General features: G+C 37.8%; 1 protein-coding gene across 11 annotated transcripts in view; it reads right to left on the bottom strand.

Moving 5' to 3' along the window:
* Nucleotides 1-12,215, bottom strand: part of mark2b (MAP/microtubule affinity-regulating kinase 2b) — a 54,707-nt gene extending 42,492 nt beyond the window's left edge. For 5 of the 11 annotated variants that reach the window (XM_041985382.1, XM_041985385.1, XM_041985389.1 and 2 more), the window contains exon 1: nt 10,851-12,214. In XM_041985382.1, coding sequence (XP_041841316.1) covers nt 10,851-10,901 — 51 coding nt within the window. In that variant the 5' untranslated portion in view covers nt 10,902-12,214. Of the gene's footprint in view, nt 1-10,850 lie in introns of all 11 variants that reach the window. The other 6 variants (XM_041985386.1, XM_041985390.1, XM_041985393.1 and 3 more) reach the window with 3 other exon arrangements.
* Nucleotides 12,216-15,030: the final 2,815 nt, after the last annotated feature.

Below are 15,030 nucleotides of genomic sequence, written 5' to 3'. Positions count from 1 at the left end.
TGCTGTGAAAATGGTCTATTCTCTTAAAAACCTGACATCTGTTAAGAGTATAGATTTAATTTGGCACGCACCCCCGATAAAGAAAAAATTAAATAAAAAAAATTTATACCCGTTTATGAAACTCCTCATGGTCTGATGCAAAATATAAAAAACATGAAAACCCACTACATGTCCATGCCTGTAAAACAGTGTAACTGTGATAACCAGGTCAAAATGCCCTTCCTGAGCATCTTATCTGTTCTGCAACATAACAGAATGTGGGATACTGCTGAAGCAGATCATACTGTCTGCAATAAAATTTTGACTTCTAAATTAAGTTTCAGAAATAACTGAAATGCCACACAAAGCAGTATATTTATCTATCATCTCACGCACATCGTTTTCACAGTTTTGCTCAATACACAATGCACTTCCTTCAAATGAACTTCAACCACTCTGAGCTTCTGAAACCATTTCAAAACCTCAGTCTGATGCAAAAGATAATACAGCAGAACTGCTCAACTTTTCTTTTGCAGTACCTTCAGATACTATTTAGCTAACAATTGAAACATGCTAGGCATTACTACAGGAAATCATGCATTAGAAGATAATGTTAACATAATGTGCAATAATGCAGGAAATTTACAGTGTTAATCACAAGCAACAATTATTTATCTCTCATTGTGAGGACAGTTTATATTCAAAATGATGTTATAAAAAAAATAAATAAATCAATCAATTTTAGCTTCTAGTTAGAAATTAATTAGCACGGGTATCGATACTTAGCCACTCCTATGGTGTCTGCCAGTCATGGAATGGACAAGCGGCCTCAATCAATTGTCAACAGGCACTGCAGCGGGCAGCCTGTGGACCCATTGTTTACAGTGTTGCCAACTTGGTGACTTTGTCACTACATTTAGCAAATTTCAGACCTCTTTAGCAACTTAAAAAAAGGACAACTAGCAACAGATCCGGTGACTTTTTCTGGTGTTATTAGAGACTTTAAGACTGATAATCATTTACTCTTCTCAATGAGCAGCGGGTGCTTCTGCAGGCATCGCTGCCATTTAAAAGCACCCACAAGAGGCTAGGTCCTCACACAAAAGCAGTCCCAGCTGCAGTTAGAGCACGAGGCATTCACCTCTGCTCCATTACCAGACTCAATATGAATCACACGAAGCTGCCACTGACATATCCAGCCCTGGCTTACTGTCAGATATTAATGCTTATTAATGTAGACTGTAGACAAAAACATTTAGAGTTAATCTTTTAAATGTTTTTTATTTAATCTAGTTAAAAAACTAGATCTTAACAAGTTTGCTGTAGTGTTTACCTGAGCCGTTCAAGTATTGTGAGAAAAAGGACACTTATGTTAATAAGTACACTAACCAGTGGTTAAAGTTTTTCTAGTTTTGTATTTTTTTACAACCTATTTTTGCAAGAGCTAATAGAGCTTTAAAACAATTACTTTATTTCACAATGTAAATGTGTTCTCCTATATTTAGTAATATATTTTTCCTGTATTGTTTGGGCTGTGTAGTTTCTGTGGTGTTCTGACTTTGTTTTAAAGAAAAAAAAGAAAAAAAGGGGGGGTTCCCCCTCCATAGTACCAAAAATGGTATAGAGCAGGGGTGCCCAAGTTCGGTCCTCGAGATCTACCATCCTGCAACTTTTAGATGCAACCCTTCTCCAACACACCTGAATCAAATGACTGGCTCGTTACCAGGCCTCTGCAGAGCTGAATGACATGCAGATGACATCTGATTGAAGCGTGTTGGAGAACGGTTGCATCTAAAAGTTGCAGGATGGTAGATCTCGAGGACCGAACTTGGGCACCCCTGGTATAGAGGGTTGATAGAGGGTCGTGGAGCACACTTACTATCTGTGTCAAGTTTGAAATTTTAGTATTGTGACAAATTTAATTCAAAGTCATGCAAACTATCTGCATTACACAATGAGGTTATTCAGTTTCTCTTTGACCTTATGGATATACAAAGTGACCACGACATTGGAAGAGACTGCTTTTTGCAATGGCTTAGAAATTGATCTGCTTATTAAAATGTTGAGAGTATACAGTGACACTGACAAAATTCTAATCAGTTTATCCTCAAATACTAATAGACATGTAGCAAAAAAAAAAAAAAAAAATCTGTTCCAAATATATCACATTTTCAATATGGACGGAAACGGGCAACTTTTTATGTTGAAAGATACAACTTTTCCCCTTCTTGTATACCCGTGCTGTATCCACCTACACATAGGGAATCAAGCTTTAATTATGAGATTATGTCTCAGTCTTCAATCTGTTAATTGTGAATTAACAAAGACCATGCAAAGCAAGTTTTAGAACAACAATACCTCCTGTTCTCTTATAGCTTGTAGGTTAATATTTAGCCTTGGAGTGAAAAAAGCGAGTAAATGTAAAACTAAAACCAGGTTTCAACGTTTGTGCACTGAAAGAAGAGTTTCAAATTGCCCAAATCAAAATCTTTTGAAGCATTTTCAGATTAGTGTGAAATGCAAACATCCTGTTAAGATGAAAAACTAAGTTTTCTTGCATGTCAGTTCTGTTTAATCCCAACATGTAAGTACAGACACAAAGAACACAGCATGTTTTTAAGTGTCTTGGCTAAGCTCTTTACATGTTTGCCTGTTCTATACCACATACTGTAAAGGATCTGTTCCAAGTAGTGCAATGAAAATTATTACAACTGTTTCTTTAAGTTGTACACTGCATCCATTTACTAAGAGCTGCAAAATAAATAAACTACAGCTGTCACTATGGTAGTAAGTACAGTAAAACATTCTATATTTATAAACTGGTAGAAATTTAAAACACAATGAAGAATGAGGGTCAAATTTGGGCTGTCAGTTGTACACAGAAGGCAGAGCAAGATGAAATACTGTTTTGTAAATGGCCATTTTGTGCTTTCAAATAGGTCATCTTGTGTGTGTTTTTTTGTTTTTGTTTTTCTTGTTCCTTATTTTATTTCCCTTGGGGATGGAAAGTCTTGTCAAAATAACCTTTGAGTAAATTCAGTGTAAACTTTTAAAATGACTTCCTTAATTTAGTATAGTAAGCTTTGACTTCTGTGATAAGCAAATGTCTAACTTTAACAAATTAATGGCCCGACGCGATCACACTGCAATGGGAGAAAGATCCAGTTTGCTTAGCCAGTGTTCAACTACCCAAACAATGACATGGAGGATAAAATAACAACTGAAATGGCAGACCAGTATTTCCAGTTGCATGCGTGTCATAGGAGGCATGCTTTTATGTATTGGGGGGGGGGGGGGGGGGGGAGATTGTGTAAGAGGAAATCAGCTGGACATATCAGAGAAGTGAACAAACGGTGAAAATCTGTTGATGGGAAATTTGTTAACAATTTGGTAACTAAACCAGTTTTCTGAAATATTTTAACAACAACGGGTGTGAATTAAAACCCACTGCTTTGTAATAATAATACAAACATTTTCTCATAGGGATGCAAATTTCATTAATTTACTCTTGAACTGGTATCACAATAACTGTCAAAGTAACGTAAGTTCCTCAATCCTGACAGCTAGCGTGAAGCCTTGCATAACATGGCAACATGTTTGATCAAAGTCACTTAACATTTCTCCCATTTCACACCAGCAGAAAGATGTCATAAAGCACTTCTCCACGTCTGACAGCTCTCTTATGATATGTGCATAACTGCTGATAATGGCTGGATACCAGGTGTCATGGTAACTGACTTTTAATGTAAAAGCCCCTAGTCACCAATAACCATTAACTCTCAGATTAGTTGTCATATGTAAAAGAGGTCCACAAACTTTGGAGCCAAGTAAAGCAAGTCACAATTAGTTTAACTGTGTAAAAGATTAAAATAAAAAATTGTCCACTCCAGTCAGTCATAAGTTAAACAAGAAAATAAATAACACATCAGCTAATCAGATCAGAATATATACTATAGTCTCTTACATGCACACAGCTTCATAATGTTCAGCCCGTCCTCAGGTCCGGTGCCATTTTGTCTTGTATCTTGAGACCCGACACCAAAGGCTTTCTATACATGGCCTTTAAAAACAGGCTGTTTGTGTGAGAGTGTCCCACTGCAACCTTTTGCCTACAAACCTAATTAAGAATTTGCAATGACCCAAAACTTTTCTCCTGTCCCTAAATCCTCTTTGGGCTCTGTGTGACAAGTATGATGTATTCAGACCATGGGCACACAAATGGGGCTTAATAAGAGATTTTGTTTCAGGGGTTAAAAATCACAGAGAGATTGCAGGCTGTGTTGTATGTGGTTGTGAGTACAGATATGTCACAACGCCTCACAAAAAATCCTTCTGTCAATAAATCTACCTTTTATCCTTACTGGGCTTGTGGAATACTGGAAGCAATATTATGCACATTACAGGCTCCAGGCTGGGACCACTTGTAACAGTGCACGAGGGGAGGGGGAGGGGGAGGGGGGGGGGGGATGCATTATGATGTAATTCCAACATTGCAATGCCAGGTGGAGACAATTCAGCATAGACTAATATCTGCTTGTGTCTGGTCAGTAAACACTCACTGGTTGGTAGCAAACACCAACCAGAGCAACAAAGCATCTACCAAAAAATACGATGCAATATTTCAACAAATATTAATTATATACCTGTTTAAGAGAGTCTCTCTGATCTTTTCTGCTCCACTGTAGTACAGTTAGTGCAGGACGACAACTGTCCACTTGCCTTTGATGAAACAATGACTGCTCATTTCCATATGGGCAATAGTTAATTGCAAAGTACTGAGGCAAACCAGATTTCCAATGTTAGTAATAATCTAATTTAAACTGCTGTGCCATAACTAAATATTTAGCCCAATTTACATAAAATGCTGGTTTATATTGTATATTTTCATTCAGCAAAGAAATACCAGAATAGGAACTTTGGTTCATTTCACAGTAAAGAGAAGCTCTAATCCCAAATGGGTCATTTAGTTTGGCAGCTTTTCCAAGTCACACAGTTAAGACTAACAACAACACAACACCATGTCTGTGACAACAAATCGGTATATAGCACCCACAAGTAGGGATGTCAAGATTACTTAATTCTACAATTAATTGCGGTATTAAAAGCTACGATTAATTCATCGTAAAAATCCCTCAATATTACAGTGCAACTCCGCTACAAACAAAACATTTACACCACATCTGCATGCTGCCGCTTGTGCTGCTTTTGGTTTTGTGTGAGTTGCGGAAGAGGCTGTTAGAGCGGGACACTATGGCGAAGAAAGAGTTATTTCCTCCAAACAAACTAATTAATTCATTCTTGTCCTTTTTGTAGAATAAGGAAAGGACCAATGTGTCATCGTGAGGGGCGGCTCACTGGCCTGTAAAGCATGAAAGCAGCAGAAAGTGAAAGCTAGCTAGACATTTTTTCTGTTTCTAAATTCTCTATGTAGGTTAAAAAGAAATACCATTTTGTAATGTAGTTTCCAGAAAGAAGCCTCCCAAGTCCAGGTAGAGGTAGTCTAGCCTGTTCCAGCTGGTTTTTTTCTGAGAGTAATCCAGAGTAATACTTATGATTTATTTATTCTTTTTATTTAGTTGGATTGACACTTCCTGGTTACTTTACTTTGTTCTATTATTTTGTTATGTTAGTATCAAAAAATAGAAATAAATTAAACTTTAAGACCTATAAGGAGTGTGGTTTTACACATTTATAGTGATGGGAAATTGACGCAGAAGAATCATGATAATCGTGATTATTTCTCTGACATCAATCGTACCAAGAACATCTATAATTGTGACATCCGTATCCCACAAGTTGCCTACTATGGCAAAAATAAAGACACAAAGCTTAGGGAAAACAAAAACTAAACTAAAAACTACAACCAAACAGCAGAAGTAATCAAGATCCTTACTAGATTGATTTAAAAAAAATCCCTCTGCTTTCTGAACCAATCACATCTTCCAACATCAACACTGGCCCTTTAACTTGACTCCAAAAATCTCAGAGCAGACTGTAACAATGCTGTTCAGACAACCTGTTAAACCAGCACATGCATGAAAATGTTAGACTTCCACCAACAACCTGATCAAATCTGCATAAACATAGCTCAGCTACTACATCATGCGAATTCTTTGTAGTCCTTGCTTAGTAATCAACTCCATGTCTAAATCAATCTTAGGTTGGGAGTTGAACTAATGTGCTAATGTGCATCCTTAATTTGGACTCCCTCTGCTGAGGTTTGATTTATCAAAATCTTTCCTAAAGTTGACGATTAATCGCCAGCTTTGGAGAAAGAAAGCTCAACAAAGTAGCTGCCTTCTTCAGATGTCCTGCAGCTGTCTGTACACATGGTAAAAAGCAGTGGTGTAAGAATACAGCCTTGAAAAGAACCAGTTTGAACTAACAGTGCAAGGAATGCTAGTATAAAGGATACCAAAAAAACATCAAGCATTTCCTCCATATGGTCCAGAATCAGTACTCCTTTTGCTTTGGGTGTGACATTGATAGGTGTTTTTACAAAATTTCCACCTGAACAGGAAGGTGTTAAGGCAATGACGTTTAAACATTAACATATGAATCATATTGACATTACTGTCCCTCATGGCTTCATTCTTATCTTCAGTAGCAATAAGACCCATAATGTAAGACTTGCCAGTACATATTCATAATAGTCTAATTGTCTTTTGTTGGTGAGGGTTTCGTTGCTTTTAAAGAGTAATAGGAGTAGCTGTTATCAAGGTAAACATTATCTTTTGTTTCACCGGCCTACAGAGTCAGTTCTCTGTCACCCGTCTAAAAGGAGAAGCTGCTGGACAGAAGGCTAAAGCAAATATGCAATTTCTTACAAAACATATGAAAAAGCATAAGGGTTGACAGTGAAATGTTCAGCTGCTATCAGATTACTGGAAAACTGAGCGTCTCTGAAAGGGGAAGTAGAGTCCAAAATTTATTATACGGAAAGTCTACCTCTAGCCCTTTTAAAGACAAGAGTCAAGTAATCAATCTGCAGAAGACTAAAGTAACAAAAATATCTTCATGGTCACATATAACAATAAATTCTGCTTTCCAGCTTACAAAAATGACAGCAAATACAGTCCATTTGTGCGGATGAGTCTGTCAACCACTTACTTTAAATGCAAATTTGTTTTCCTCTGACCTGTATTCCTGATATGTTTATTTAATAATGTATAGCTTACATTAGTCATCAGCCAATTTATTCTGAAAGAAGATTAAGGGATTAATTTATGTGGTCTGTTTCAAAAATGCTCTAACTTCATGCTGCTTTCTCTCTAAGAACCACTGTGCTTCATTAGTTTTTCTTCCTTTAAAAATGACATTTTAATCTTTAATATTACAGTCAATTACCAATTTATTACCAAAACATTTATCTTTAGTGCAGTTTTAATATGAAAAACAAAAAAGAATGGTATTTTCTGTCATTTAAAGTGGTGTTCTTAAATGTTGTGGAGCAGCTAAAATTTTAAGATAGAAGCACCTGTGCTAGTCAAAGAAAAACTGCCCAGAGCAATGATTTGCTTAACAAAGTATGCTATTAGATAATGCTAAACTGTGCTGTGACTAAAAAGTGGAGCCATGCCAAACTTTTTCCATTGAGTTTTTTGTTTTGGCCACAGTCACAGTCAGACACCAGGACAGCAATTTTCCTGAATTTAGTGAAGAAAACTCACTTGTTCGTACATGTTTGAAACCATTATGTTCAAAAAGCAACACAACGTGACATCATTAAGAATCTCACAGCAAATGGAGATCAGTCTGACAGTAGGATAGACAGCTATAACCCAATACTAAGGAGAGTGAACTGTATCCACTCTCGATGTTCACAAGGGTGAAGCCATGCAAGAATATTTATGCAACATTCCCAGTGTGTGCATTTATGCTTAACCTACATATCAGCACATCTTCAGTCTGCTTTTGTGTTACAGTACCATGACTGTAGTGACCTACGGTGTTTAAAGTGCCAACACTCACACTGACTCAGCGTGTGATCAGGGTATCAACAGATAACTTCATCAGAAGCAGCAGCAAAGACGGACATAATATATGAACCTCTGAGTTTCCATCAGCAATTTCAATCCAATCCACTTTGTTTTTTATGTACCAAAAGATCACTGACCACACAGCTAGATTTGGGGTTTTTAAACAGAAAACCATTTATCATATTGCCTTTTTCATATCCAGCTAGTATTTACAAAACAAGGTGATGCTCTATTATTCTTCAAGGTTTTAAATCAAATTCAGAAAATTTGCTTTCTTAGCATTTGCTACACTTACCAACTGAAACTGCTAAAACAATCACACTAAATCCTTGCAAGTCAACTCTCATACATAAAGAAGCTCAAGCAACACAAATTTAGAAATGTGTTTAGTTTCAAACACGTGCCGACACCATCCACTGGCTAAACTGTCAACATGTAGTCACTATTTTTTCCATACAACACTAATGAGAGACTGTTCATTTGAAAGAACAAATGCCATGTGACGCTTGTCAACAGCTGTCCAAGTAATGCAAGTCATAGTCTGTTCTGAAAATCGTAATAGCTTTCATGTGAGCATTGAGGTTTTTACATAATAACAAGATAAAACTGTCTTTAAGATTAAGGCAGATACTGTAATCTTGGAAGCAGGGGCTTTGTTTCAGCATGCTAGCATGGATTTGCAGCACAGTCGAGGGTTTTATTTAGCTTTTGAACGTCTGGCCACACAGCTCATAATGTTGCTCTATCTGTAAGGGAAAGGCTCTTGAATCTTTAAACAGAAACAGCACGATCTGTTTTGTTTGTTTTCAAAATCCTTTGTAAACGACAAAGTGGGATTTCTGTTGTGTTTAGGAACCCCTCACAGTAAGGACAGGGGATATGGGGCCTTGTTTTACCTCATTGGAGGATGTGCATTGTTATGCCATTTTTACACCAAAAGTAGCATATGCACATGGATTTTTAAACACGGGTACCCTTATTAAAATAAGCCAATTAAATCCTCTTCCATTGTTAGTACCAGTATTTTATCCTCAGTGCTCTGAGGGAATACAATATATTAGGGCTGGGCAATAAAGGAACCTCAAAATGAGATTGGGATTAAATTTACGTCGTTCTCTGTGATAAGCATGAGACATTTTCAGTTGATTCATCTACAGAGCCAGCTGTGTATCGCTCAGCACGCTCCAGTAAAAAATGTAGGCGAGAATGAGTGTAGCCATGAAAGCTGGACTGAGACACAGACTGAACTCACGTTTTCTTACCAAACTGTCAAAGTAGTTGACCCACCAATAAATAAATAAAAGCAAGTTCCCAATATGTCAGCTGGGAGGTTGTTTAGATCCAGTAAAAATGATAAATAAATTAATACAATGTGCAAAGTTTGCCACTGGTTGGTGAACAGAAAAACTGTAAACTACTAATTTGTTTAATCACTTTAAAAATGATCACTCCAGCAACTGCACAGAAGTCATGGAAATGGGCACCGTTTAGACTGGCTGTACCACTTCTCAGGGTGCAAGCAACAAACAGAGAAGCACCTTTCCATTTGTGGCTGTGACATGTATGAAAAGCATTCAAAACAAAGCAAAAACATTACAACAGCAATAAACTGATTTGAAGTTTTACTATATTTAGTTTATGCTGCAGTCATTATTAGCATACTTGTGAAATTGACAGCATTAAACTATGTGGTGATTAAGACAGAGATGTCACATTGTTTGCCATATGGCCCAACCCTACAATGCCAGAAATGGTCAAGTAACAACCACTACCTACCAAGGGAAAAACCTGTAACTGCAACAACATGATTGTATGGCATTTCACTGTATCCTACATTCTGTGTTGGGATTACAGTTTCTGATAAGAACAACTCTCTGAAATAGCTGAACTTTTGGACTGGACTGCTGAAGTCAGCCCACACAGTGAGACAAAGAGGGCGCTGCCAGCTGCTTGGCAGACAGATAAAACTTATCAGTTTTTTTTCTGGTGGTGTTAGTTTTAGAGCCTCCAAACAGCAAATAAATGTATGTTTCTGGAAAGAAAATTATAGTTCCATATTAGTTTGCACCCACCCTTGAAACGCCAAGCACAGCACCCTCAGCGAAACCAAGTGTGTGTGCCCACAGTGGTTTCGTTTATAGCCAAAGCCAAAAAATACCTGCGATTACAGCCGAATCATTTCAAGTGGGAGTGAATGTTGATTAAACACTTCAGTGCCTTTAAAAGCCAGATGCTGGTATGTGTTAGTTGCTGTTTTGTCCAGCTAAACATCACAAGGACCTGTTTAATTAAATTTATCTCCATGACTACCCTTTGCTCATTTGTATACCATTTACCAACAAATTTTAAATGAGTTTTCAAGTTTGTGTGTTTTTTTTTTCAGCGGCAAACTAGTGTGTAAAGTTAACTCAGAAGTCTTTGACAAGATTTTCTTTTAAGAGACATTTATTTGCCAACCTTCACTGTTTTTTTGGCACTGCACAATATATACATAATATTGGTAACACTTGCACTGCAATACATCTAACAAGTGAATGGAATTTGAGGATCTGAACCCTAAGCTATATTAAGTTCAAATGGACAGCAACGTCTGTATTGCAACAGGTCAAAGCGACAAAAAGTCAAGCAGGAGGACATGCCTCAAGACACAGACTAAACAGGAGCCTAAATTTGCTCTGCTATGGTCCAAGGAGTGGGAAATCCAATGTAATTGCGTAGGCAAGTTGGTGAATCACTGCTGTGTGGCAAAGACAACAGAAAAAAAATCTGACTATTGAAGGCCAATTCAGACATCTCTCCGAAGCAGATCGGGAATTCCTATTTAAAGTTACTCTGTGGACAAATTTCAGTTGTAACATTATTCTGCTGATTGCTTTTAGATGTTAATCTTACCTGAGCAGTTGAATTTTCAATCACTTGAACCAACGGGGGCCTTGTTGACATTTTCAAAGACTTGGAAATGCAAAAAGAAAAGAAAAAAGGGGGAGGAGAAGGAAATCTGAAGCAATAACGATCAGTCAGTGTCTTTTGTGCATCCAAAGCCTTTGTAGGTGATGGTAGAAAGAAACTTCTTACAGATGTCCAGTGCTAGCCAGCTAGCAGCACGACAAATAGCCCGTGAATCAACAAGTTGAATCCCACATCAGCGGCTAGTAGAGTTAGCCAGCTAGCTAGAAACTAGCTAGTAGCAACTGCATTTCCCATGTTTGTCAACAAGCACCAAACAGCAAAAGCAAATGTTTTTTTCAGCCACGACCTGGATGCGAAACACTAAACTCCCAGTTAGCATTTATCAGCGTCGAAGGTAGGGAGTGAGCTACAGAGATCACACTAAAGCTCACAGTCTGGTACTGTGACGTTTTGGCCAGCTAGCTACTAGTGCTAGCTCGAAGAAAAGTTGGGCAACGGTTGTGTTGAACGAGACGAGGTTCAATTAGGTGGCTAACATGCTAACATGCAATGTTGCGAACTAACGTCTGAGGTAGTCCAAACCGAAGCACAGATCTGTAAATATTTATCCAGTCTCGTTTTCAGAACGCAGAATCGTCGTCCGTCTGCTTCTTTTTGTGGCACAGATGTTTCCTTTAAGGTCTGAAATCAGGTCCGGGGTCTAAAAACTTTCAGGCCAAAGTTATTCCCGGTCAGCTCTCGACCTTCCAAACTCTGGTAGAACAATTCAAAATATGTCCAACGAGACAGTCGTGGCAAGAGATCCAAAAAATAAAAGCAGCACCCTATAAAAGGGTAACATGGCAGGTGATAAACACGAAATAATTTGTTGCGCTGGCTAACTGGTTGGTCGATATTAGCCCATATAGCTAGCAAATTCGATGTTTTTATCTGTGCAAAGCTAGCTAGTTAGCTTATCTCACAGCGACTGCAGTGGCGGTGACTGCCACAGAGCAACCCGTAAAACTCCAAATCCACGGAAATCACCGGCGCTCTTCCTTGTGTTGCGTGATTGGAATAAGGTCCTTCAGTGCAGCACTGCAGTGTGGTGATATATCAGCTCGTCCTGTCGGTGCGCTGACTAATATCCTAGCGACCAACCGACTGAAGGAGGACTCATCAAGTTGTAGAATCCATTATCGGCAAAGTGGGGTTGTCTTGTTAGGAGGTGCTTGTCACGGGCAGCAGGGGGAGAAAGGCGAGGAGCTGCGCCCGAATGCAGTCTATGCGCACGATCCTGCCCTGATACCGGAACAAGCTCTCGGCAACATGGCTGCTTGCACCACGACAAGAGAATTGGGGGAGAGGGAGGGAGTTCTGCGTTCGGCTTTGCTCGACTTTTTCCGAACCTTCACTGCTGTCTAACTGATCGTCATTCCTTCAGGTGGGAAGACGGCAGGTGCAGGCACAGATGTACACTTTCTTTCTTTCTTTCTTTCTTTCTTTCTTTCTTTCTTTCTTTCTTTCTTTCTGTCTGTCTTTCTTTCTTTCTTTCTTTCTTTCTTTCTTTACTATTAGGTTATTTTTTTCAAGCTTTCTTATGTTGTGCTCATGTATGGAATGGAATTCCTTTATAATTATTTCTGTTTGTTGTTTTTCCTTCCTGTATCTCTCTGGAAACTCCTGTTCTGCAAGCAGGATTGTACTCATCATGCTGGCACGAATGATAATGAGAGTTCATTATTTTCACCCCATGTCACCTGTATTTTGTTTCTTCTTTTAAAAATAGTACAAATTATAAACCTAAAAAAAAAGTACAGAATTGACTAAGTTGGAGGATGTTCATTTATTTGTTTTGTTTAACTAATGGAAAAATTCAGTCAGATCTCACACAAAACAATTTCATTTAACATTTGAACATTCTGGCTTTGTAGAATATACAATCAAAACATTGAATATAGTCAACTCTTTAGAGCTGGATTGAGTTTGGATACATTTTCCAAAGAAAATACTTCTTTTGCTTTATTATCATTATTTATGAGGACAGTGTGCAACATTTCATTGTCCACGTTACTGTATTTACTGTAGTTGCCACCTCCCCTGGTCCTGCAGCCCAATGTCACCATTGCTTGTAGAAATGTTTATTTTTTATTTAAATTTTTTCCCAGACAGTCATCTTTATATGTTTTATAAAGTTCCCAGCATTATATATTTGCCCAATACAGACTCGTGAGTCATCAGTGAATATCACTTCCACTTAATAAACCGCAGCCCATGACTGCTTCTCTTTTGCCCACTGTGACCTTGTTTTCTTCTGTTTGGGTGTGAATGATCTATGTTTGGCTTTTTTTTCTATACAAATCCAATAATTTGAGGTTTCTGTTCTTAAAATTTGACATCTTCCTTGGGCAACCAACCTCCAACCTTCCCTTTTGTTTGGTTCAAATTTTATACTCAACTGAATCAACCAGCATCTTTTCCCATACTCCTTGCCAAAGATATCTCCTTAAAGGAGTTTAGTTATCCTTTCCATTGTTTCCACTGACAACTCTCTTGTTGGGGGTCATGTTTTCTGTCAATGAGCCAGGTGAAGCAGTTTGTTCAAGTCTGCAAGCACGCTCTTTAAACTGTAGACTCATTTGCAATAGATCTGTGTAGATATTTGTTATAGAAATGCAGATTATTATATTATTCCATTTCTTCTATTTATTTGTATACAGAAAAAAAATCTAAATAGTTTAATTTATTTTAGAAAGTTTTTTTTTTTTTTACAAGACCAGGATGCTCAGCTGTTATGTAAAAAAATAGCTGTATTTTTTTTTCTTTTTGAAAAATATTTATTTATTTTCTCATAGGTCATTGATTATTTCAGGGCTGAAAAAAAGTGATGTCTTTCTTCCTCATTTTCCATTCACTAAACCAGTGTTACACAACAGTACAGTGTTTATGGAAAGTAATAAACGTAGAAACTTTGGATTTTGATCCAACACATGCCTATTTGACTTTCTATTTTTGGATAACAACGTCATGTATTCAACTATAATTAAGTTCCATGCAAATTCAGATAAACACAATTTTTCAGTTAATGTTACTGAGCTATAAACAGAAAATGTGATAAATCAGCTTGAGAGATAGTTGAGCCACATAATTTTTTTTAATGTCTGTATTCAATCTCATATTATGGTCCACCTTTTCCACCACAGCTCTAAAACATAAATGTACTTGTATATCCACGTTATCCATAGTGTGACCATGAGGTGCAGACAGCAGGCAAGTTACTTAGCAACAACCATAGGCTGCCTAAGACAAATATGGCTGCCATTTGGAAATGGTAATGTCTGAACTCTGTCAACTAGGAGGTTTGCACAGTCGAATCTCTGCATACTCACACAATGTGAGGATGTTAGGCAGAAAATAAAAGAAGAGTTCAGGAAATGAAGGGGTCTCAGAGGCTAGTTAGGAATGAGTGGGAGACAATCCAACTGGCAGGATTTCCCGATGAATCAAGGGAAAAATCACCTCCCACATGATGAGTAGAGTGCACTCAAGGGTAGGTACACTGTTACAGGAGACAAATGTTTTCATTTTAAACATATAATCATCCATTTTTACACAGATATATGTAAACACGTCAACACCACAGCTTTAAGCTGCATGAGTCATTTTAACAGGTCAATTTGTTGAATGGGAAAAAGTGTTAAAATGTCGCCATCTGCAGGTTGCTTTAATATATTACAGTTTAATTATCTATCTATCTATCTATCTATCTATCTATCTATCTATCTATCTGCTGATTATGGTGTTTTTTTCCTTTCAATCTCTGTTCTCCTATTTCTGAGTTTCAAGTGTATCTGGCTGTATTCCCAGTTGTTTTGCATACGTGATCAACATTTCCCCCTACAGAGCCTGGCAGCCTGCTCACACCTTGAGATGATGATATTTTATCATCAGGCTTTTCCAGTGTTTCAGTTTATCTCTTCAAAAACTCTAGAGTCATGTAACTCACTGGAGTGCAGATACTTGAGAGGCACTGGATTGAAATGCTCCATGATTTTCCATCACATTGTTACACATGTGATTTAAATGCATTGGACCATGAGCCAGCCAGTTGTTGGGATTGATTGGTGTCAGTCAACAAAGTGTGTAGGTGATCAGACAGAAATGTCATGCATGTTTTTGGAAG

The sequence above is a fragment of the Melanotaenia boesemani genome, chromosome 5, assembly GCF_017639745.1.
Source record: "Melanotaenia boesemani isolate fMelBoe1 chromosome 5, fMelBoe1.pri, whole genome shotgun sequence".
Taxonomy (NCBI): domain Eukaryota; kingdom Metazoa; phylum Chordata; class Actinopteri; order Atheriniformes; family Melanotaeniidae; genus Melanotaenia; species Melanotaenia boesemani.
This window is presented reverse-complemented; position numbering and strand designations above follow the sequence as displayed.